The following is a 21,444-nucleotide window of genomic DNA, read 5'->3' as shown; positions in this document are numbered from 1 at the left end:
GCTCAATCCCAGGACCCCAGGATCATGACCTGAGCTGAAGGCAGATGCTTAACCGACAGCCACCCAAGGTGCCCCGAGAGACTGTCAATATACAAAATGTTTTAAAATGTTTTGAAGAAAAATATGAATTGTGTAAGACTGATGATTCACAGACCTGTACCCCTGAAACAAATAATACACTATATGTTAATAAAAAAATATATGCTTATTCAAAGGTAGTATTTCTTTTTGTATTTGATTTAATTATGATTTTTTTTTCCTCTGGGAATAAGTGCTAGAAATGTTTATTTTTAAATTTTACAGAACTCTCAGGTAATAAGACATCAGAACAACAGAGCTCTAAAACTAGTTCCATAAAGCATTTACTATAAAACAACAGCTAATAAAGAAATTTATTTCTTTACAGTTAATAAAATTGCAGTATTTGAACAAATGGTCAGATTTTCAAATGTAACGTTTATCACCCATAAACTATGTATTTAGCTCAAACTACGTCTGGTTGTTTACAAGGATTTCCAAATATACATCTAGGAATTTACACAACTGGTTTCTAGAAGCTCTTCAAAATCTATCAGTAAATTAAAAAGAGAAGCAAAACTGTCTGTCTCTACAGCTTACAGCTGCATTAGATCAGCGGTCAGGGCCTGGGTGTACAGGCAGCTCTCGGTGCCCCCGTGCGCCCGAGCCGAGCCTCAGAGAGAGGCTGCTGTCTGGGCCACCTTCCTTCTGGCCGTTCATGGTGTGGGCACATCAGGTGCTCTATCTCAGCCAGGAAGGAACCCAATGTACTTAAGTCTCTGGGAAGTCAGGTGTCTGAGGTCACGCAGCGTTGTGCTTGCTTCCACGCAGCGCTGCTAATCCAGGAGGAACCCGGCAGGCCGATTTCTCGTGCACCTCCTGTCTGGTCTAGGATTCGGCTTCGTGCCCGTCATTCCCGTCGCCGCTGTCATTCTCCTCCTCGTCCTCGACCCTCTTTTCTTTAAGCATTTTCAGATACTTACTAGCTAAAATCTTCTTTGGTAATATATCTTAAAAACATAAAGCTAACGTCAGCAACTGGTTTCAGCACACCAGGAACACAGCAATGCAAATTTCACAATATGCTAGTTCCTCCTTTGAGCTCGGAGGTTCCAAAACAAGACAAAATTCTGAGCACACTTCTGGGCGAAACAGTAGGCAACGAGCAAGCACTGCCTCCTGAGTAATGCTGAAGACCTGTTTCCCTCCACCGACTGCAAACCACCGCTCCTGGATGTGCTGGTGTGCACTGAGCGAGGCTGCTCAACCTGCCCGAGCCAAGCCCGCTGGGCCGGGGGCGGATTTAGGCCCCTTCCAGCTGTGGCCCACACAGCTTGTGCACAACAGCTACTAGTCTCTGTTTCCCGGGCCAAGCAGACCAGCCCAGAGTTCCCCCTTCAGTGTACGGGGTCTGGGGGTGGGTACGCCGGCTCACGCAGCCCCACCAGCCAAACGTCCTTGTGCGGGCGCTGGCTCCGCCGCCATCCTAGGGGACCGGCACTGCGCACACACTGACAAAGCTACAACTGTCTTCCTGTGCCCGCTCAGGTAAGCTTCGGCACCCAGAGAAAGCGGGGGGGGGGGGGTCTTTCGGGGACGGCAGGGAAATGCGAAGACGGCTGCGGACGACCCTGTGCCGTTCTCACCGGAGTGCTGCAGCGGCCGCGTACCTGCGAGAAACTGGAAAGTCTCCGCCTCCTCCGCGGTCTTGGACAGGTCGGCGTAGGTGAGGGCCTTCCTCTCCCGCCCGCTGCCGCGTCGGTAGGAGCAGGCGGCGAGGTGCTGCACGAAGAGCTCCTGCAGAGAACGAGAAGGCAGGACGCTCCGGGGCTTCCCGCAGAACGCGACCGCGGCCCGCAGAGGGCTGCGGCTTGACTCCGGGGTCGGTGGGCGAGGGAACAGGTCGGAGGGAAAGCGAGGCCGCCCCGAGCTGCTGGAGATCCCCGACCTGAGCCGGACGCGTACAGGTCGCGCAGCAGGAATCGGAAACGTCCAGCGGCAGCCGGCCCCGAGGGAGCAGAAGCGCGCCGCGAGGCTCTGCGCCGGCAACGCGCCTCCGCGCTCTAACCGCCGGGCTCCGAGACCCGGACCGACCGCGGCTCCGGGCGCCCCCGCCAGTCCCGTCGGGGCGACGGGCTCGGACGAGCGGGCAGCCCCGGACCACCCGCGACGCGGAGCCCGCGCCGTCCGGCCCCGGGGACGGCCCCGCGCCCCCCAGACGGCCGTCCCTTCGGGGCACTGCGCGGCACCCGACATTCCCCGGATTCTACCCGGGCCCCGCGACGGCGACAGAGACGCGGCTGCGGGCGGAACCACGCGAGGCCCGCCCGCCCCCCGCAGGGAAACGGCCCAGCGGCGCAGCGCGGCGTCCAAGGGCGGGGTGTGCGGCCCCCGGCGGCCCCGGGCGCACCCAGGAAGCCCTGAACGAACCGGGGACGCCGCGCTCGGCTGCGGGGTCGGGGCGCGAGCGGCGGGCCGGGCGGTACCCCCGGGGCCAGGCTCCGCGGCCCCGGCTTTGCTGACACGCCGGGCGGAGACACCGGCGTCAGCCCGCGGCAGTCCGCGCCGCCACTCGAGCCTGGCGCGAGGGACGGCGGGAGCGGCGCGGTGCGCGGGGCGGAGGGCGCGCGGGGGAGGACGGGAGCGGCGCGGAGGGCGCGCGGGGGAGGGCGGGAGCGGCGTACGGGGGGCGGGGCCAACGGCGCGCGAGGGAGGGCGGGAGCGGCGCGGCGGGCGCGCGCGCCGAGGGAGGGGACCCGGGCGCGTCATGGAGGGCGCGCGCACCGCGATCCCGCGGGGGCGGCCGGCGGCGCGCGGGCCGAGGGGGGCACCGGCGGCGCGGCGGAGCCCGGGGGGGTGAGGGGCAGGGCGGGGCGCGACGGTTCCGGGCGGCCCCCGGCCCCCCCCGTCCTCCCCGCGCCGCCCGCCTCACCGTGGCCTTGGCCGTGAGCACCAGCGCCTCCTGGTTGATGCTGGACACCTCGGGGGAGCTCTTCATGATGACCCGGATGCGGGACAGGGGCAGCGACACGAGCCGCGGCTCCCCGCACTTGTCCCGGCCCGCGACCGCGTCCGCCATCTTCGCGCCCCGCCCCGCGGCGGCCGCCGGACCCGCCGCGAGGCAGGCAGGCGGCCGGCCCGGAGAGTGCGGGAGCGGCGTCCCGCTGCCCCGTGGGAGTTGTAGTGTCGGCGCGGCGCGGCGGCGGGGGCGGGCGGCCGCCCTTCCGGGGCCGGACTACAAGCCCCGACGTGCCGCGCGCCGCAGGCCGGCCGGCGGGGCGGGGCTGCCGAGGCCCGCGAGCCGCCTTCCCGCCGGCCGCCTGCGCCGCGCGGGGCCGGGGACCGGGGCGCGGGCCCTGCCTGCGTGCGGGGAGCCCCGTGTCGGCCCGGGGGCGGCGGTCGCGGCCCAGCCGCTGCCGGCCGGGGCGCTAAGGGAGGCGGTCGGGGAGGGCACGGGGCGGGCGGCACGGGATCCGGCCGGAGGTCGGAGTAAGATGCGGGGCGCGCAGTGCGGGGCGTCCTCAGCTCGGCCCCGGTCTGGCCCTCGGGGTCGGCCGGCCAGCCCTGCGTAACAGCGCCCTGCCTGGGGGCGGGGGGGACGCAGCGCGGCGGAGGCCGGGTGAGCTGGGGGCCGGGGCGCGACGGCGGGCGTCGTGGTCCCGGGGCTCTCCCAGGTGAATCCGAGCGCCGGGGAGAGTCTGGAGGCCCCAGTGCGCGTCCCCGGGAGCGCTGGAGGTGCCGCGCCTGAGCGGACTGGAGCGGGGCGGCGGCGGGGCCGGAGCTCGGCGAGGGGCTGGTGCTGGGCCAGCGGGGACGGGGTTAGGCGAGAGGGAGGCGGGGGCAGAGCGCCGGGTGGGGGCCCTCGTTGGAAGACGGAGTGGAAGGGCCGTGCCGGGTGCTGAGCCGGGGCGCGCTGAGGAGCGCCTTCGCGGAGGGTTGGAGCGGCTTCAGTGTTCGTTGCAGGGACACGACTCAGACCCTGGTCCTTCTCTCCCGGGTCGGTGGCGAACCGCACAGCATCTCCAGAAGCCTGCGTTACCGTGTAAGGTCCCAGTGCTCCTGCCGCAAGGTCTTCGCACCCCCAAATCCACTTCGATTTCTACGTTCATGTGAAAGGGGGTGCCTGGCCAGCCTGAGGGTACAGCAGGTGACCCTTGGTCTTGGGGTTGTGAGTTCAAGCCTTGCATTGGGCATGCAGCCCTACTTTAAAAAAAAAAAAAAAAGTTTATATAAAAAGAGTTCAGGAAACTCAAAGTCTATCTTGTTTAACCTTTGTGATTTCAGTCTTTCGTCACTTGGGTAATGATTACAGAATATAAACCATGTACAGCACGTTTGTACAAACTGAGTAAGTTTTGAAAATTACTGCTCTTTGTTCTTCTGAAGAGGGGACCCAAGACCAGAGGTCACACGCATGGCCCAGATGACTGGCGTTTGGGGTGTTCAGAAAGTTTTCACCTCTCCTTCCGCCGTCGTGACCCCGTGAGTTCAGCACCTGCCATGTGCTGTGCCATCACAAGGGGAAGGCCAAGACTGCAAGGAAGTTGTTGCCTTAGCACTGTCACCGAGGGTCATGGCCCAGATACACGTCAGGCCCTGCTGGACACACAGGTACAGCCAGTGAGCCCGACAGCTCTGGTCCCTGCTCTCTCAGCTGACGAGGGAGACAGGAGGATAAACAGGGACATGTCCTAAAGGAAGCGCGAGTCGTGGGTAGCCTCTCTGAGAAGTGCTACTCCAGCTCCAGTCTGGAGAAGGGAACAGCCCCGTGCAGAAAGCCTGGGATGACCGTTCTCCACGGGGCAGCCTGTGGGAAGGACCCCCGAGCGGGGACACTCCCTGGGCGAAGTGGAGGAACCGAAAGGCCGGCATGGTCGGAGCTTCATGGGTGAGGCTGAGCATGTGGGGGATGCGCGGGAGGTGGGGACGGCGGGGTCCGTGGGAAGTGCTCAGGCTGCGGCTTCCATGTGGAGAGTGTTAGGAAGCCATCAGAGGGGAAGGACGAGTAGATCCCACATACCGGGTGGCCAGTTGTCCAGTGAGGACGGACACCCTGCCCTGAGCAGCGTGGAGGCAGGGGGCACAGCCTCAGCCTCGGGGTTCAGCTCTTGGTCCCAGGAGCTCCTGTCCTCTGAGTGGGAAAGCCCTTGATGCTCCCAGGATGGGCACAGAGCTGCTCCGTGGACACCCACAGCGCTGTCTCCTTTATCTTCCAACATCTCGAAAGGCATGCTTCTCTCTCTCTCTCTCTTTTTTTAAAGCTCCCCTTTAAGATTTTAAGTAATCTCAGGGCACCTGGGTGGCTCAGTTGGTGAAGCATCTGCCTCCGGTTCAGGTCATGATCCCTGGATGGTGGTGGCATCAAGTCCCACATCAGGCTCCTTGCTTCTTGGGAAGTCTGCTGCTCCGTCTCCCTCTGTTGCTCCCTCTGCTTGTTTTCTGTCTCTCTCTCTCTCTCTCTCCCAAATAAATAAAATCTTTAAATAAATAAAATTTTTTAAAAATTTTAAGTAATCTCAGGTCGCCTGGGTGGCTCAGTGGGTTAAAGCCTCTTCCTTCAGCTCAGGTCAGGATCCCAGGATCCCGGGATAGAGCCCTGAATTGGGCTCTCTGCTCAGCAGGGAGCCTGCTTCCTTCTCTGTCTGTCAAATAAATAAATAAAGTCTTTTAAAAAAAAATTTTTTTAAGTAATCTCTATACCCAATGTGGGGTTTGAACTCACGACCCCAAGATCAAGAGTCACACACACCACTGACAGCCGTCCAGGTGCCCCTAATGCCCGTCAGAACGCCGCTGCACAGGCTCATTGTTTCTTGCTCCCTGTGTCTGCATCCCAGGGTGCTAGAAAGCAGTTGCCTGCACTTCCCGGAGGCCCCAGCCAGCTGGCTTCTGGCTGAGTTCGGCCTGCGGGAGACACCGGTGAGACACTGCAGCACAAGGCGGGGAGGAGGCCCCGGCTTGTAGACCAGCACCGGCTGCAGGCTGGGACCGCAGGCAGCCGCAGTGAACGTCCACGCACAGGCGGGGGCTTGAGCAGCCTCACCCTGGGGTTTTGCTCAGCGTCGGTGCCCTTGGGAATTCACTGGCTCCTCTGGGCTGCGAGCCAGGGGTGGTGCAGGTTCCCAGGCTCCGGGTAGCGTCTCCTTCCCCTGCTCTCCTGGAGCCCCTGGCTCCCACCTGCAGCTCCCCGATCACCCTGCAGGCCCCGCTCTGAAATCTCTTAGGAAGCGTCTGCTCTCCTAATTGAACGTTGGGCGCTATGTACTTGGTTCTAGGAAACTAACCAAGGTCAGTGGGAATCGAGAGCCAAGGGCCCGTCTTCCGAATGGGTGGTGCTGGTACGGAGTTGACCTCACAGGCAGCCCGGCCGGGGAAAACGGTTACTTAAGTTGTACCCTGTTGTTGCCTAGATGGAGTGAGTGCTCAGGGAAGGCAGGGTGGCCCCATGCGACCATCATGGTGGGGATGGGGTCTGGGGGATAGGCTGGCTGCAGATTGCCCTGGAGAGCACGCAGAAAGCAAACCGAAAGCCTTAGACTCAGATCAAGCCTGAAGAGAGCGCAGCTCCTGTGGTGGTCCTAGGATTCCTTACTTTTGTAGCCTCAGCTGGTGGACTAAAGATCAGACCCACCTTTGATTCTTTCTGATGCATAATTACTGCATAAATTGAACTCACAGGTCTTGTCTGTGAAGTGAGGCTGTTGACTGGGGAGAGTGGGGTCCTGAGAAGTAGAGACCGCTGGGAAGATACAAGCATACTGCGAACCCTCTCCCTCTGAGCCTGTTTGTCAGTAGAAATAGCCCCTGCTTGTAGAGACTGTTTGCCTGCCTGGAGTCCTGCTAATGAGCTTGTTCAAGGTGCTTAATCTGGCAATCCGGACTAGCCCCTCATGAGCTCCAGTCTGTAGTGAGTCTGATCCCAGCATGCGGGGGACAACTGCAAAGTCTGATTGAGGAGACAGCCACACAGTGAAAGAATGGGGGGGGGCATTTGTGGAATTTTTATCAGCTGATACTTGGGGGCTTCAAGTGGTGTCCATCCAAGTGGACAGAGCATCATGTGGGACGGGGCTGAGTTCTTCAGGAGAGCCGGCTTACCAGGGATCTTGGTCCCGTGTGAGCACCAGGAGCCGGGAATGGCCTGAAGGGGTGAGAACAGACGTGTCCTGTGCTGGTGGCACTTGTTGTGAAGCACTTCAGTGCTGCTCTGGCCGTTTGCCAAGTAGCCCCACAGATCGAGGTGGGGTGTCTGGCAGGTTCCGGTAACAGGCGCAGCGCAGACACCAGGGGCTGAAGCAGAACTGTACTTTTCCAAAAACTAGTCTCCATCTGAGCAGTAGCTTCCGACGGGACCCTGGTGGAGGCCGAATGCGGGAATACGAGACCTGAGCTGGGTGCGACGTGATCTACCCCGCCATGTGCCAGCTCCACTGTGCAGGGGAGGTGGAAGCCGGTCCCCATTGCGCAGGGCACAGGAGCACGAGGGAGGCACCCCAGCAGGTGGCTTGGGCACCCACAGCACCTCCTCTCCATCCCCTCCGCCCACTCCCCACAACTGTGGTCCTGGGTTCTCCGTGGGCAGGAGAGGAGGGAAGACAGACCACGTTAACAGAACAGGAACACCGCAGCAGAACCCCGGCTCTGCCAGTGGAGGCGAGGAGTTCTCCCTGAGGCGCACCAGCCTGGATGGAGAGAAAACCCGAGAGCAGGGCCGACACCAGCTCGGGGCTGGCCGCTCCCAGTCCAACTGGTGGCCAAGGAGCATGGACAGAGCGACACTGGGAACTTGGCAGGAAAGTCCGGGGAAGGGGTTTGCAGATGGGCCCTGAGTTGGGGGAGCTGCAAGGGGACGTGGGGCAGGGGAGTGCTCACCAAAGGAGGACCTTAGCGAACAAGGAGCAGGATGTCCTACTTGGACACGCCACTTGCTCTCCTTCCAGCAGCCACCCTCAGTGACATCAGAGCTCCCTCGATGGGACTTTTGTGAAAAGCGGTCATGGCCCCCGGAGCTGGTTCAGCGAGGACCCTGGATCTTTCTGTCTTTCTGCTTTGTCCTGGCACGTTGGTTTTAGACCTTATGCTTGTTACCTCATGACTCCAGAATGGCTGCGGCTGCTCCAGAGTCTATGACTGTGTTGGTGGGAATGGGGGCAAGGGGCAGTAGGCCAAGCGATCCTTGCTCATGGAGTTTCAAGGCGTTAATCTTCTCACTGAGGAATGGAGGATCTCTTCGCCAGTCCTTCCCGTAACTCTCCTGTGTCAGAACTGGGTCATCCGCCCACCCTGAGACCAATCACTGGCCAAGGGAGGGAGACAAGTAGGACTGCTTTGAGCCAATTAAGGTTTATACCATGGGGTTGTCTTCCTGAAATAAAGGATAAGTGATGCCTCCTGAGAAGCCGGGGGCCAGGGGCGGGACGTAGGTTTTAAGGCAGGGACTGGTTCAAGTTAGACGATAAACAGTGCCTGCCAGAGTTGCCCACATGTAAAGTTTTGGAAGTTTCCCGTACAAATCGAACTGAAAGAGTGGGAGGGCAGGACCAGCTGTCTGTAGAGCGCGTCCTGTGCCCTCGTCTTGCCGTGGGCCCCGCCTCCCTCCCACGCTCCTGTTCAGCCGCCCGCCACCCCCTGGGCCCTGACTCACAACGCTGTTTGAGAGTGACCGGTTTGCTGGTATGTTCTTCCCACCAGCCTCGCACAGTGTCCGGCGTGTACGGTGCAAGTAAGGGGGCAGGGGCTGGGGGACGGAGCCCGTCCGAACAAGCAACCTACGCGTGTGAGAAGAGCGGCTCCGGCTTTGCTCTCAAAGGCTTCAGTCTGAGTCTCAGCTCTGCGATCACCAGCTTCCGATTCTCAGGTTCCTAGTCTGTGAAATGAGAATCACAGCGTCTGCTCCCCAGCCTCACTGAGAAGCTGACGCGAGTGCGTGGGTAGAAAGCCCCAGGCAGGGGCGCCTGCATGGCTCAGTGGGTCAAGCCTCTGCCTTCGGTCCAGGTCATGATCTCAGGGTCCTGGGATCGAGCCCCGCATCGGGCTCTCTGCTCAGCGGGGAGTCTGCTTCCCCCTCTCTCTCTGCCTGCCTCTCTGCCTACTTGTGATCTCTGTCAAATAAATAAATAAAATAAAATGAAAAAAGAAAGCCCCAGGCAGAAGCCCAGAAGCTCCTTGTTTCTTCCCCAAGAAGGAAGGAGCTCTGCCGAAAGGAACTTGAGACGGAATGAGGAAGGAAGGTCTTGAAGAGCCGAGGGCGCATCTCGTTAGCTGCGAACGGCTCGACGTGCTTGATAAATATTTGATAATGATAACAGCGATCATTCCACTTGGTAGAATGTAATTACACAAATTGTAAAAGTACAATTATGCCAGGCTGTCATTACAGCTAGCGGCGTTTATACAGGGATAATGAGGGGCAAACCAGAGCCCACCAACGTGGGCTGCCAACGGCGGCGGCCTGCAGTGATGCCGCAGACCTTCATGTTGGGGCGGGGGGTGGTCCAGGCCGAGACGAGGGGGGGTGGGAGTCGGACTGCAGAGCCTGCCGGTCCCGGCTGGGATGGTGGGAAGTCATAGGAGAGTTTTCAGCGTGAAAGCGACAAGTTGATGCATGACTTATTTATTTATTTTTAAAGATTTTGTTTATTTATCTGACAGACAGAGATCACAAGTAGGCAGAGAGGCAGGCAGAGACAGAGGAGGAAGCAGGCTCCCTGCTGAGCAGAGAGCCCGATGCGGGGCTCCATCCCAGGACCCTGAGACCATGACCTGAGCCGAAGGCAGCGGCTTCACCCACTGAACCACCCGGGCGCCCCTGATGCATGATTTAAAATTTGTTTTTTTGTGTTGTTGTTGTTGTTGTTTTCTGTCATGGCAAATACCACAACACAGAACGTCCCGTTGAAGCCGTGGGTGGGTGGCACTGAGCACCTTCACGCGCACCACCACCAGCCTCCTTTTCCAGAACTCTCATCTTCCCCACTCCCAGCCCAGCACCACCCACCATTCTGCGTCGTCTCTGTAACATATCCCCAGCACGGCGTGCTCTCGGCACCCTCGTGGGAAAATCACTCGTACACAGCAGGGTTTATTCTCAGCTCCATTCGAGGCCGTTGGTCTCTGTGCCGAGCCACTTCGTACACGATGCCGCGGCCTTGTAGTGAGTGTTGAAGGGTGAGAGCTCCAACTCCGTTCTTTTTAAGGAGCGTTTGACTATTCAGAGTCCCTTGCGATTCCATATGAATTTTAGGTGCATTGTTTTATTTCTGCAGAAATGTTGGCCTATGATCTTACCTTTGGCTGTGGGGAGCATGGAAGCAGGAGATCACTAGGAGGCGCTTCAAGCAAGCTACGATGGTGCTTCCAAATGTCTGGGTGGCATTGGGTTGAGAGCAACCTGGAGGGACTTGGGGAGAGTCTGGATGGTGAAAGTAACAGCATTTAGTGCTGCTTTGGAGTTGGGTGAGGAAGAAAAGGAATCCAGGATGACTCCTTGGTTGAAAGTCGGAGGAAATGGTGGTGCCCATCTCTGGAACGGGAAGAAGGGAGACGGGGAGTCAGGAGTTTCTCTGAGGACGTGGGAAGTCCAAGATGGCTGGGGGACCGGCAGGCAGAAGAGAGGTCAGCTGCACCGTGGACGTCCAAGTGTGGGGGACAGGGGTGACTGCAGAGCTGGGGAGAGACAGGCATGTCAGCACCAGATGGGCAGAGCCCTGAGACTGGTCGGAGGACCGGGGAAGAAGAGTAGCTGGAGAAGGAGGTTGGAGAAGGCCGACTGCCGCGTCATGCCACACGTGGAGTCGGGGGGAGGAGGCAGCGAAGGCCGCCCTAGCTGCTCTGGTCTCCTCCCTGATGCTGAGCGCGTGCGCTCCCGCACTCCTTCCCGGGGCGCAGGCAGCCCGCGCAGGGAGCTGGGGGTAGCCTCTGCAAGTCGAGGGGGGTTGGGTGCCCCCACCACCCCGTGTGACAGAAAGCCAGGGGCCACGCAGCATCCACACACCAATGCCGGTAAACTTGTGCGGTAGCAGCACCGGGGAAGCAGGTTGGCAGATCTTCGGCTGTTAAACGCGTTCGATGTGACCCAAGCAGCTCCACTCCCCATACTGAGCTAAAGAAGCGAATGCTTCTGCCCACACACAACCTTGTCCCTGAGCGTCCGGATCAGCTTCCTTCGTAGCGGCCTCAAAGTGGTCCTCACATGGACTGGAAACCCGAGGACGCCCAGCCTTGCGATGGACCTCGCCAGGGAGAGCTTCCAGTACAGCGGCCTGGATGGGTCTCCAAAGCGTTTATACTAAACCGAAGATCCAGACGCAGAAGAGTGTGTGACCCCGTCTGCGTGGCTTTTAGATCAGGCCACGCTACTGTGCAGCCCCCGAGAACAGACCCTCAGGTGCTTGCTTGGCACGGGGGTGTGGGGGCAACACTCTGTGTCCTGTGACGGGTGCTCACAAGGCTGTGTGTGTGTGCCAAGACGCATTCAACTGGACGCTTGAAACAAATGCCTTTTGTCACACAAAGTTCCTGCGTGATGCCCTGCTCTGAAGGGAAGGCACCAGCCTTGCTGTTCTGGAGCCAGTGGGGTGAGGGATGGAATCCAGGTAGGGGCAGACAGGGCGCCGTGGACGGTGGGAAGGGTCCTGCAGGAAACGTGCAGGGGCTGGGGAGCCCCTGGTGGGGGAGCCCCGAGGAGCACCGCGTGGAGGAGGGAGCTTCCCGGACGAGCTGACGTCGGACTTGGGACTTCACCACCATCATCACAAGTCATTCTTTTCTTGTTACCAAAGCAACACTTCTCAAGGATAGAGAAAAAGGAGAGAAAGCAGACATGTACAAGGAGGATGGAGAGCCTCCCGCCCCCGGGGGTGCGCCAATCCCGACCTCGCTTACAGAGCTGGCCTTTGAGACAAGCGGGAGTTCATGGCCACACAGAGAGGGAAGGGCATTCTGGGCCGAAGGAACAGCCTCCACAAAGGTGGGGGGCTGTCGAAGTAAGCTCCGTTAGGCTGCTCAAACCGGGGCGCGCCAGCTTTGGGGAGACAGACCCCCGTCAGCTGTGGCTGCAGCAGCAAAGAGAGAGAGGCCAGGACCCGAAATCCCCCATGAGGTGGGACGCGGGGCGGGGATGGGAAGGGGGCGGACCCGGCTCTGGTGGGCGAATTGCACGTTGTCCCCATGGATGTGTGCCCTCCAGCTCCCAGAGTTTAGCTCTTTGATGCCCAAACCAGAAAACCCTTAACTCCACCTGTCAGTGATGAGGTTTAGAAATAAATGGAGGAGGATTAGGCCCCCCAGGGCGTTCCTGTGTGGCCCACATGGCCAGAAGTGTCCCCAGGCCGCGTCTGCTAAATGTCTCCTAGTCGCTGACACGCCGGTTGTCTCCTGCTGGTGCCTATTACAGTGGATCCCTTTGTGTGTGTGTGTGGTTTTTAAGCTGAGATTATTCTTTTTTTTTTTTTCCCCTAAGATTTTATTTGACAGAGCAAGAGAGCACAGGCAGCGGAGCAAGCAGCAGAGGGAGAGGGAGAAGCAGGCTCCCAGCTGAGCAGGGTGCCCGAGGCGGGACTCGATTCCAGGACGCTGGGATCATGACCTGAGCCGAAGGCAGAGGCTTCTCCCTCTGAGCCACCCGGGCTGTTTCGTGTTTCTAATCGGAACCGGGCCCTTGCCTGGGTCTGGGTTCATGGCAGGCTGGAAACCAGCAGTGGCTTGGGAGGGGGAGGAGGTGGGGGCCGGGGGTGGGGTGGGGTGTGGGGTGGGAGCCTGGGATCTGTCCCCGCTGAGAGCCGGAGGGCGGAGGGCGTTGATGTTCTCCAGTGCGGACCGGAGAGCGCTTGCCCCAGGCACAGACACACCAGCTGCAGACCCTTCGCAGAGTCCTCACTGGCAGAGTCTGGACCTCTCCGCTCAGGTCCCTCAGGCAACTCCTGCTCCTCACGGCCCTGGCCAGCCCTCCCCTCCCTACCCCCACCAGTGACGTCCAGGAGCACTCTCTGTCCCTGTGGCTCATTGGGGGCGCTCGGGGTCATCAGTGCCCAGCTGGGCTTGTGGGTCTGTGCGGCGTCAGGCAGTGTGCTTTGGTCTCTGGGCACCCGCTTCCCGTCCCTATCCCAAGAACAGCTCCGAGGTAGCTGGCGTGAGGGTCCAGCAAGCCATGGTGTAAAGGCACCCACCCAACGCTGGGCTCAGAACACGCCATAGATACACATCCGTCTGGTCACGAATTGCGTATCTCGAGAAAGTGGCTCTCTGCTCCGTGTCCTCGGTTTACGCCATCTGAGCCAGACTGATTGTTAACAAACGCCTGCTTCCCTCCAGGTATCCTGGCGTGGGTGACACACGCCTAGAGCCAGCCGTCTCTGTCCTTCTCATCTGGGCAGGAAAAAGGAGCAATCTGAGCGTGCGTTCTAAGTCACTGTGCAGCCTGGGGAGCTGGGAGTGAGCGAGCAGCCCGGGGTCATAGAAGACTAAGAGGAGACCCCGGCCCGAGTCCCCCCAGATTCCAGACAGGATTCTGGTCTAGATCTGTTCGCCTAGAATGCGTGCAAGCTGGGTTTACCTTTCTTTATGACAAGATGTTTAACTGTTAGAGGAATTCTTGCTTTTTGGGTTTTTTTCTTATTTCTTTTGTAAACGGGTCTCTCTGGGGACTCTCGTACCTTGATGTCAATCAACAAATAAATGCTCAGGGGCGCCTGGGTGGCTCGGTGGGTTAAAGCCTCTGCCTTCAGCTCAGGTCATGATCCCGGGGTCCTGGGATCAAGCCCCGCATCGAACCCCGCATCGGGCTCTCTGCTTGCCGGGGAGCCTGCCTCCTCCTCTCTCTCTGCCTGCCTCTCTGCCTGCTTGTGATCTCTCTCTGTGTCAAATAAATAAATAAAATCTTTTTAAAAAATAAAAAACAAATGCTCAGGTAACTACAGTTAACACAGCGAGTGCTTTTAGGAAAAGCCGATCAGGAGCAGAGAGGGCGGGGTCACTGACTTAGAGTCCAGGCTGGGTGTGGGGGGCATGTTGGTTCCCAGAGGCCGTGTCATCAGGCCTCCCCATTCCCCAGAATGATCCAAAAGAAGCTTGAGTCCGAACCCTAGAGCGTGGGGGGCCGTGAAAATGCTGTACACCTCATTTCGGTTTGGAATCACGTCCGCTCCGCGCGGTTCCCCTGGTGGGAGCCTCTGCCTGTCTGAAGCCCTTTGGGGTTGTCAGTGAGTCTGCTTAATGCAGCCTTCCTCCCGCACTGGCTGGCCTGGCTGGGCTCCCGCACGGGTCTGCACTGACGCCCCGGGAGATCCCTTGGCAGAGGCATCGAAGGCCTTAAAAGGCTTTTGCCTTTCATCTGGGAACTCTGCCTCTGGTACCTTCTCTAAGGAGATCGTCTGTTATGCTTATCTGCAAAGACACTCGGAACAGTCTTACTTATAGCAGTAACGGGAGGAACAGTTCAACTCTTGAAGGACCGGCATTTGGTTAAGTGACAGCGCTGTGGCCTTGACGGGGGTCTCGTGTCGTGGTTATACATAGAGACACACAAACACAGAATGTGGAACGTGTATCCCCAGGTCCCCGCTGCCTGTCCCCCACTAGCTCCTGTCCTTGGTCCGGTCAGTTTTGAGTTCGGGTATGGGGGGGGAGAGGAGCGAGGGACTCCTAAGGTCGGGAAGGAGAAGTGCGCTCAGCCAGAAGACACGCTCGCAGCAGCGGTGGGACGGCTGCTCCCGTTAGCGGGGACTCGGGGTCCGTGGCCGTAGGCACCGAGTGCTTACAACCACCCCAACTGGGAACCTGGGAGTCTGGGAAAGCTTTTGGGAAATAATTTCTCACAGCTGTCTCAGGTTTCTGCGTGAATTCGGCATCAAGGAATATTACAGAATCAATAAGATATATCGAAGTGTCCTTAATTTTTTTTTTTAAGATTTTATTTATTTACGTGACAGAGAGAGAGAGTATGAAGCAGAGGGAGAAGCAGGGTCCCCGCTGGGCAGGGAGCCCGATGCAGGGCTCGATCCCAGGACCCGGGGATCAGGACCCGAGCCCAAGGCCGACGATTAACGACTGAGCCACCCAGGCGCCCCTATCGAAGTGTCTTTAAATAGAAACACACACGAGCGGAGTTGTTTATCGTCCAGCTGACGAAAATGTCGCGATCAGGGTCTTGTAGCAAACTCACCACATGTGACCCAGGAACACAGGTTCAGTGTTTAATTCAGCGTCTGCAGTGACTCTAACAACCGCCACCCGAGCCGAGCATCAACTGCGTCGTCAAGAAAAGGAAACAAACGTGCCTGTGCTTTCGCGACGAGAAGGCTGTCCTCCCTCCCGTCTGGACTGGCGGCTTCTGTGACGCGGTGACATCTGGTCCTCCCGACCCCGGATCCCAGCCCCTCGGCGGTCCTGCAGTCCTTCGTGGGCTGGCTGCTGGCCCCTTGGGGACGTTCCTCACCTTTGTTGAGCCTCTGCTGCCTCACCTGTAAAATGAGAATAAGGTAGACTCGGAGAAGACACCGCGGTGGCCCCCGCCCCGGGGCCCAGTGCTGACCTCGTGCTCTTGTCGCGCTCCCTGCCGCCGAGCTACCCCCAGCAGTGGTCGACTGGTCAGTCCTCCCGCGCCCGTTCTGTGCAGGGCGAGACGGGCTCAGAGCAGCCTCGGGGCTCACACAGAGTCAGGTCGTGAAGCAGAGGGGCGCCGCGCTGGCTCAGAGAGCCTGCGACGCTTGATCTCAGGGTCAGGAGTTCAAGTCCCTTCCTGGGTGAGGAGACTACTTAAAAAAAAATGAAGAAGAAGAAGGGAGTACCTGGGTGGCGCAGTCCGTTGAGCATCGAACTCTTGGTTTTGGCTTGACTCAAGACCTCGGGGTCATGGGATCGAGCCCCACGTCGGGCTCAGCACTCAGTGTGGAGGCTCTTTGGGATTCTCGCTGCCTCTCCCTCTGCCCCTCCAGCTTGTGCCCGCGCGCGCTCTCTCTCCCATGAATAAATAAATCTTTTTTAAAAGTGGCGCTTGGTGGGGGGGGGGCGCTCCTGGTTAAGTGTCTCAATCGGTGAAGCATCTGCCTTCGGCTCAGGTCATGATCTCAGGGTCCTGGGATCAAGCCCCGCATCAGGCTCCCTGCTCAGTGGGGAGGCTGCTTCTCCCTCTCCCTCCCCGCGTGTGTTCCCTGTCTCTCTCTCTCTCTCTGTCTCATAGGCATAATGAAAATCCTAAAAAAAAAAAAAGAGAGAGAGAGAGAGAGAGAGAACAGAAGAGGCAGAGATAAGATGCAGATTCTGGGCGGGCCGACGTCAGAGACCGGCTTCTTTCTCCCGTGTGGCTCAGTCCTCCTGGCCCTTTCTACACCTGTTTCAGACCCTCACAAGCCCTGTTCTGTTCGCCTTGGTCGCTGGTCCCCGCGTGGCCGAGCCCTTCTTCTTCCCCGAGCTGCAGTCACAGACCCACCGCCTTTACTGGAAGCTTCGGAGACAACGACTTCCCGTATCCCCTCCACGACATCCGTGTTCATGTGTGTGAGTTCCCTCCCCGGAGCTTACCCTGGGCAGGTTTGGTTTGTGTGTTTTCTCGTTCTTTGTCGGGTCTGGCACCAGCATTTCTGTTTGCTCTGAAAGCGTCCCTCTGGCTCGCCTCAGTGGTTGCTCCTTGTTTATAGACCAGTAGAAGGACATACATTGAATTTGTGGTTGCACGTGAGAGTGCAATTATGAAATATTTTTCTTCTTTCCCTCATTTTTAGATTTCTTGCAACGTATTAAAAAAAAAAAATGACAGCGTGCCTGGGTGGCACAGTCTCTCGGTTTCAGCTCTTGGTTCCAGACTCTTGGTTTCAGCTCAGGTGATGATTTCGGTGGCGTGAGATCGAGCCCCGCGTCGGGCTTTGTGCTCAGCACGGAGTCTCCCCAGGATTCTCTCTCCCTCTCCCTCTGCTCTTCCCCACTCATGGGCGCTCTCTCTCTCTCCCCCTCCTCTCTGTAAAATAAATAAATAAATCTTTAAAAAAATAGATGGCTAAAATGTCAACCCTCACTCATCGATGTACTGACTTTTTGGCCATCCCTTGTCAGTAGGTCCCTTAGCCATCCAGGCGCATGTTGTGTTTGAAACACAACACCTGTGATCCCTTCTAACCCATGCCTGTGTTCGAGGGAGGGAATAGTACCCCGACATTTTATCCCACTTCAACCTTTGGCAAGTACAAGGCCAGCCTCATATTCTGGAAAGCAGTGACCATTGCTTGTTCGTGAGCCTGGCATGGGGCCGTAGTAGGTGCTCAGCAAATGTTCAGAGAAGGAGAGCAGCTCATTGAGTCAAGATATAGTTCCCCTGGGGAAGGGATTTAAGGCTCCTCCACAGTTTATTTCAGGGGATCCAAATAGAAATCAGAGAAATAAGGTTTTAAAGTTGATGAAAAAATGTCTTTCGATTGGGACGCCTGGGTGGCTCAGACGGGTAAGCGGCTGCCTTTGGCTCGGGTCGTGATCCCAGCGTCCTGGAATCGAGTCCCACATCGGGCTCCTTGCTCAGCCAGGAGCCTGCTTCTCCCTCTGCCTTTGCCTGCCACTCTGTCCACCTGTGCTCACTCTCTCTAACAAATAAATCTTTAGAAAAAATGTCTCTCGATCAACAGTCGGGGGAAATGCCGTGGCCACAAGGTCAGAGAACACTCTTCTCTGCGTGCTTTAAATCAGTCCACCCAGGGCTCCTCTCAGAAACCGTCTCCTCCCGTCTTATGAATCAACTATGTGCCTGTTAGTGAGAGCTCCCGCATCACCCAGGCAGGAGAACACAGAGCTCTGGCTTTGCTACGAATTTTCCATGGAAATACATTTTTTTGAGTGTTCTCTCCTGATCTATACTGAAGATATTGACTAAAGGTGATTCACTTCAGGAGCGAGAAGACAAGGGCATAAATCTGCCTGGACCAGCCCTGCTGCTCTAGGAGCGCGAGCGATCGTGCAGAGCTCTGGAGGAGGGCATCCACACGCTTGCCTGCTGGTTCTCCTTCACAGCATGTGGTAGGCTGGATTATGGCCCCCAAAGATGTTCCTGACACAACCCCAGAAACCCGGGAACATGTTAGGACGTGTGGCAAAGGGGAATTAAGGTTGCAGATTAAATTAGGTGGCTAATCACCGGAGGTTGACCTAGGGAGATTATCCAGTATTATCCAATGTGCCTGGTGTTATCTCCAGGTCCTTAAAAGTGCAAGTGGGACTCAGAGTCAGAATCATCAAAATCATAGACAGAAAGTAGAATGGCGTTTGCCAGGGGCTAAGGGGAAGGAGCTTTGGGGAGTTCATGTTTCATAAGTACAGAGTTTCGGTTTTGTGAGCCGAAGAGAGTTCTGGGGATGGAAGACGGTGACAGTGGCCTGACAGGGTGAACGGGCTTTCCACCGCGGAGCTGGACTTAGAAATGGTTCTAGACCAAACACTGTTCCATCGTAGTTGTTTTTTAAATTTTTTAAAGATTTAATTTATTTATTTGACAGAAAGATCACAAGCAGGCAGAGAGGCAGGTAGAGAGAGGCAGGCTCCCTGCTGAGCAGAGAGCCCGATGTGGGGCTCGATCCCAGGACCCTGAGATCATGACCTGAGCTGAAGGCACAGGCCCAACCCACTGAGACACCCAGGCGCCCCTCCATCGTAGTTTTTTAAACGGTACATTTTATTTATGTGAATTTTATCTCAATTCAAAAAAAAGAAGTGTGAGACTGAACAACCCCTTTTTCCTGCCTCTGGGTTTGACATATGGTGGTGTGCTGCCTGGTGTCACTGCAACCATCTTGGAGTCATGAGGGGCACTGGACCCACAGAGGGCAACCAAGCACTAAGACTGCAAGCCCCGGGGCCCTCGATGACAATGATGAGCCCCTGAAATAACGGACTTCCTCCTGACTTCTTGTAAAGTGATGTAATCCGTGTCCTGATTGTCAGAGCTGGTCAACAATCTTTCTGTTCCTTGCAGCCCAGAGCCTCCCTCCCAAAGCCCTGAGCACACTGTATACTGTCTATGGTCTCTCCTGCCAGAGGAGCAAGTCTTATTTCCGACTGGCCTGGAGCAAAAGGTGCTCCTGCTCTGTCTTCTCCTCTCATGCTCTCTCCTTTCTCTGCCCACCGTGACATCCCCAATGCCGCCTCTCTGGCTGTCCTCTCCGGCCCCTCCGGGAGCCTGTGTTAGGACCCGCTGAGGCACTGGCCCCAGGGCATCAGAGTTGACCAAGTGCCTCTGCCCCCTTCCCGGGAGCAAGCCCTGTACCTGACTGCAGAGCCCACTCGGGCCCCGGCGCGTGGTGGGTCCCCAGGCGTCACTTACTGAGCGGACGAAGGAGACGAAGCTCGCTTCGTTGGAGTGCGCGCGATAATGCCGAGTCTGCGTCGGTCAGGATGCGGGCAGTCCAGGCGGCAGTAGCAGCGAGCAGGCCTGTGTGCAGGGGCCTTGCACTCCACAGATGTCCCGAAGGAAGCATCCCGGCTGCAGTTTACAGATGTGGCGGGAGGCTCGTGCCCACGGTGACACAGCCGCCAAGCAGACCGGCAGGATTCAGACACACGTCTCGGCAACTCTGAACTCTTTAAAAGAATACTAGTACCGGGGCACGGGGGTGGTGCAGTGCGGAAAGCAGCTGACTCTCGATTTGGGCTCAGGTCGTGATCTCAGGGTCAGGGGACTGAGTCCCGCTTTGGACTCTGTGCTCAGTGCGGAGTCCGCTTGGGCTTCTCTCTCCTGCTGCCGCTCCCCCGACTCACGCTGTCTCTCTCTCTAAATTAAATAAGTGAATCTTTAAAAAATAAAATGTTCAAGAGATTGCTAACAGCCACAGGGAACCCTTACGTGGGCGTCACTGTGTGCCAACAACCCTGGGGACCACTCTGCAGGGCGCTGTGTCAGCCCCTGCGCATAGACCAGGAAACTGGGAGCCAGAGAGGGGAATGTCCCCCAGCTGAGTGGTGGCGTCCTGCGTGGGAAGTCCCAGTGTGGGAGGCTGGGGTCATTGCGGGCCACTGTGGGCCCCTGCTCCCGGGGGGCTCTGGCTCATCGCACGGCGCCTCCCTCCCCCCCACTCCCAGCAGCAAGGCCAAGTGTGTACGGGCGGGACGTGGGGCGGAGGACACGCGTCAGTCCCTAAAGTGGTTTCGGCCTCGCAGCGGCTCACATTTCAGGCCAGTGCTGGGGTTGAGGGGGTTGGGGGAGCTCTTTGCCTGCCCTCGGAGAGCTCCCAGGCTGGGGGAGGAGGCGGGGCTGCCCCCACCACGACAGGTGCCCTGGGCACCTGAGCCGGGTCCCCTGAGAGCGGTGCTCAGGGCAGGGGGAGGAGTGTTCCAGAAAAAGGGACAGAATGGAGTGCGATGGGGCCATCGGACAGTGGGGAGCACGTGCTAATCCTCCACACCAGCCCCACTGGGAGCTCTGGGGTGAGTGTGCCTGGGCTCATGCTGGCCTCTCTGGTCTTTGAAATCTGACAGATCTGGTTCTGCCTCTTACTAGGACTTCCTCAGTGGACACACCACCTGCCTTCTCTGAGCTGTAGTTTCCCGGCGCTAAGTCCGGGGTAACCTGTCCACACAGGCCAGCGTGAGGACCGGGAGTAAACACGTCCAGCCCATCACGCGTTCCTAAATGCCCGCTATGTGCTGTCACCGAGCCTGTTCTCCTGGGGGCTGGCGTTGGCGTGCTTCCTGCCCGTGGTGCGGTGAACAGTGGCCCCAAGATGGGGGGCCCCATCCCAGAGGCTGTGGATATGCTCCCTCGAAGGGCTAAAGGGACTTTGCTGAGGGATCGAGCTCCTGCCTTGAGTTGGGGAGGTTATCCAGGTTTATCCGGGGGCCAGCACAGGCACGGGAGCCCATAAATGAGGAAGAGGAAGCAAGCGTTGGACAGGTTCGACAGCAGGGTAGGCAGGAGAGCTGGCGCAGTGGGAGGGACTCCGTGCGGATTTCTGGCTTTGGGGATGGGACAGGAAGCCTCTGGAGTGGACCTGGACCCCTGGAGCAGCCAGCAAGGGAACAGGGTCTCAGCCCTAAACCTGCCAGGACCTGAATCCTGCTGGCAACTCTTTCCCTGGTAGCTGGACTCAAGCATGACCCAATGGTAAGACAATAAATTTGAGTGGTTTTAGGCCTCTAACTTCATTTCAGTTCATTACGGCCGCGACAGAGAAGGAGCGCCGTCCGTGCGAGCCAGGGCTCGGTGCCCACCTCCGCCTTGAGCTGCTGCACGGGGCCCCAGCCGCCCGCCCTGCTCTCCTGAATCAGCTCCAGGACCATTTTCCACTGTCTCTGGCTGGAACATAGGCAGGACGGTGGAGCCTTGAAAAGGCCAAGCATATTTGGCTTTGTGCCCAAATAAAGCTCTGATTATGAGTGTACTTGCTTAAAAAGAAAAAAAAAGCCAAGTGCTGACCCACTTTTTCCTGACTGCTCGGGCTCAGACATGTCCCTCTA

The 21,444-nt window shown here is 58.1% G+C and overlaps 2 protein-coding genes across 3 annotated transcripts in view; both read right to left on the bottom strand.

The window, feature by feature from the left end:
- Positions 1-374: 374 nt before the first annotated feature.
- Positions 375-3,200, bottom strand: CHRAC1 (chromatin accessibility complex subunit 1). Of its 2 annotated transcripts, XM_045078164.1 has the most exons (3): positions 2,951-3,200; positions 1,689-1,815; positions 375-1,028 (listed from the first exon to the last, which is right to left on the bottom strand). In XM_045078164.1, the coding sequence occupies exons 1-3, from the start codon at positions 3,095-3,097 to the stop codon at positions 907-909; spliced, it is 396 nt and encodes a 131-aa protein (XP_044934099.1). In that variant the 5' UTR covers positions 3,098-3,200; the 3' UTR covers positions 375-906. The 2 variants fall into 2 exon arrangements, with proteins under 2 accessions (XP_044934099.1, XP_044934098.1); XM_045078163.1 differs by lacking the exon at positions 2,951-3,200 and having other exon boundaries at positions 1,689-2,419.
- Positions 3,201-3,253: 53 nt separating this feature from the next.
- LOC123391482 (collagen alpha-1(I) chain-like) overlaps positions 3,254-21,444 on the bottom strand; it is a 31,497-nt gene continuing 13,306 nt past the window's right edge. Inside the window, exons 3-5 of the mRNA XM_045078222.1 lie at positions 21,199-21,283; positions 19,316-19,372; positions 3,254-4,048 (exon numbers count right to left, since the gene is read on the bottom strand). Of these exons, the coding sequence (XP_044934157.1) occupies positions 3,254-4,048; positions 19,316-19,372; positions 21,199-21,283 (937 nt within the window). The remainder of the gene's footprint in view (positions 4,049-19,315; positions 19,373-21,198; positions 21,284-21,444) is intronic.

The sequence above is a fragment of the Mustela putorius genome, unplaced genomic scaffold (assembly GCF_011764305.1).
Source record: "Mustela putorius furo isolate JIRA1106 unplaced genomic scaffold, ASM1176430v1.1 tig00000228_pilon_pilon_pilon, whole genome shotgun sequence".
Classification (NCBI taxonomy): Eukaryota; Metazoa; Chordata; class Mammalia; order Carnivora; family Mustelidae; genus Mustela; species Mustela putorius.
Note: the sequence above shows the minus strand (reverse complement) of the source record. Positions and strands in the feature narration are given on the sequence as shown.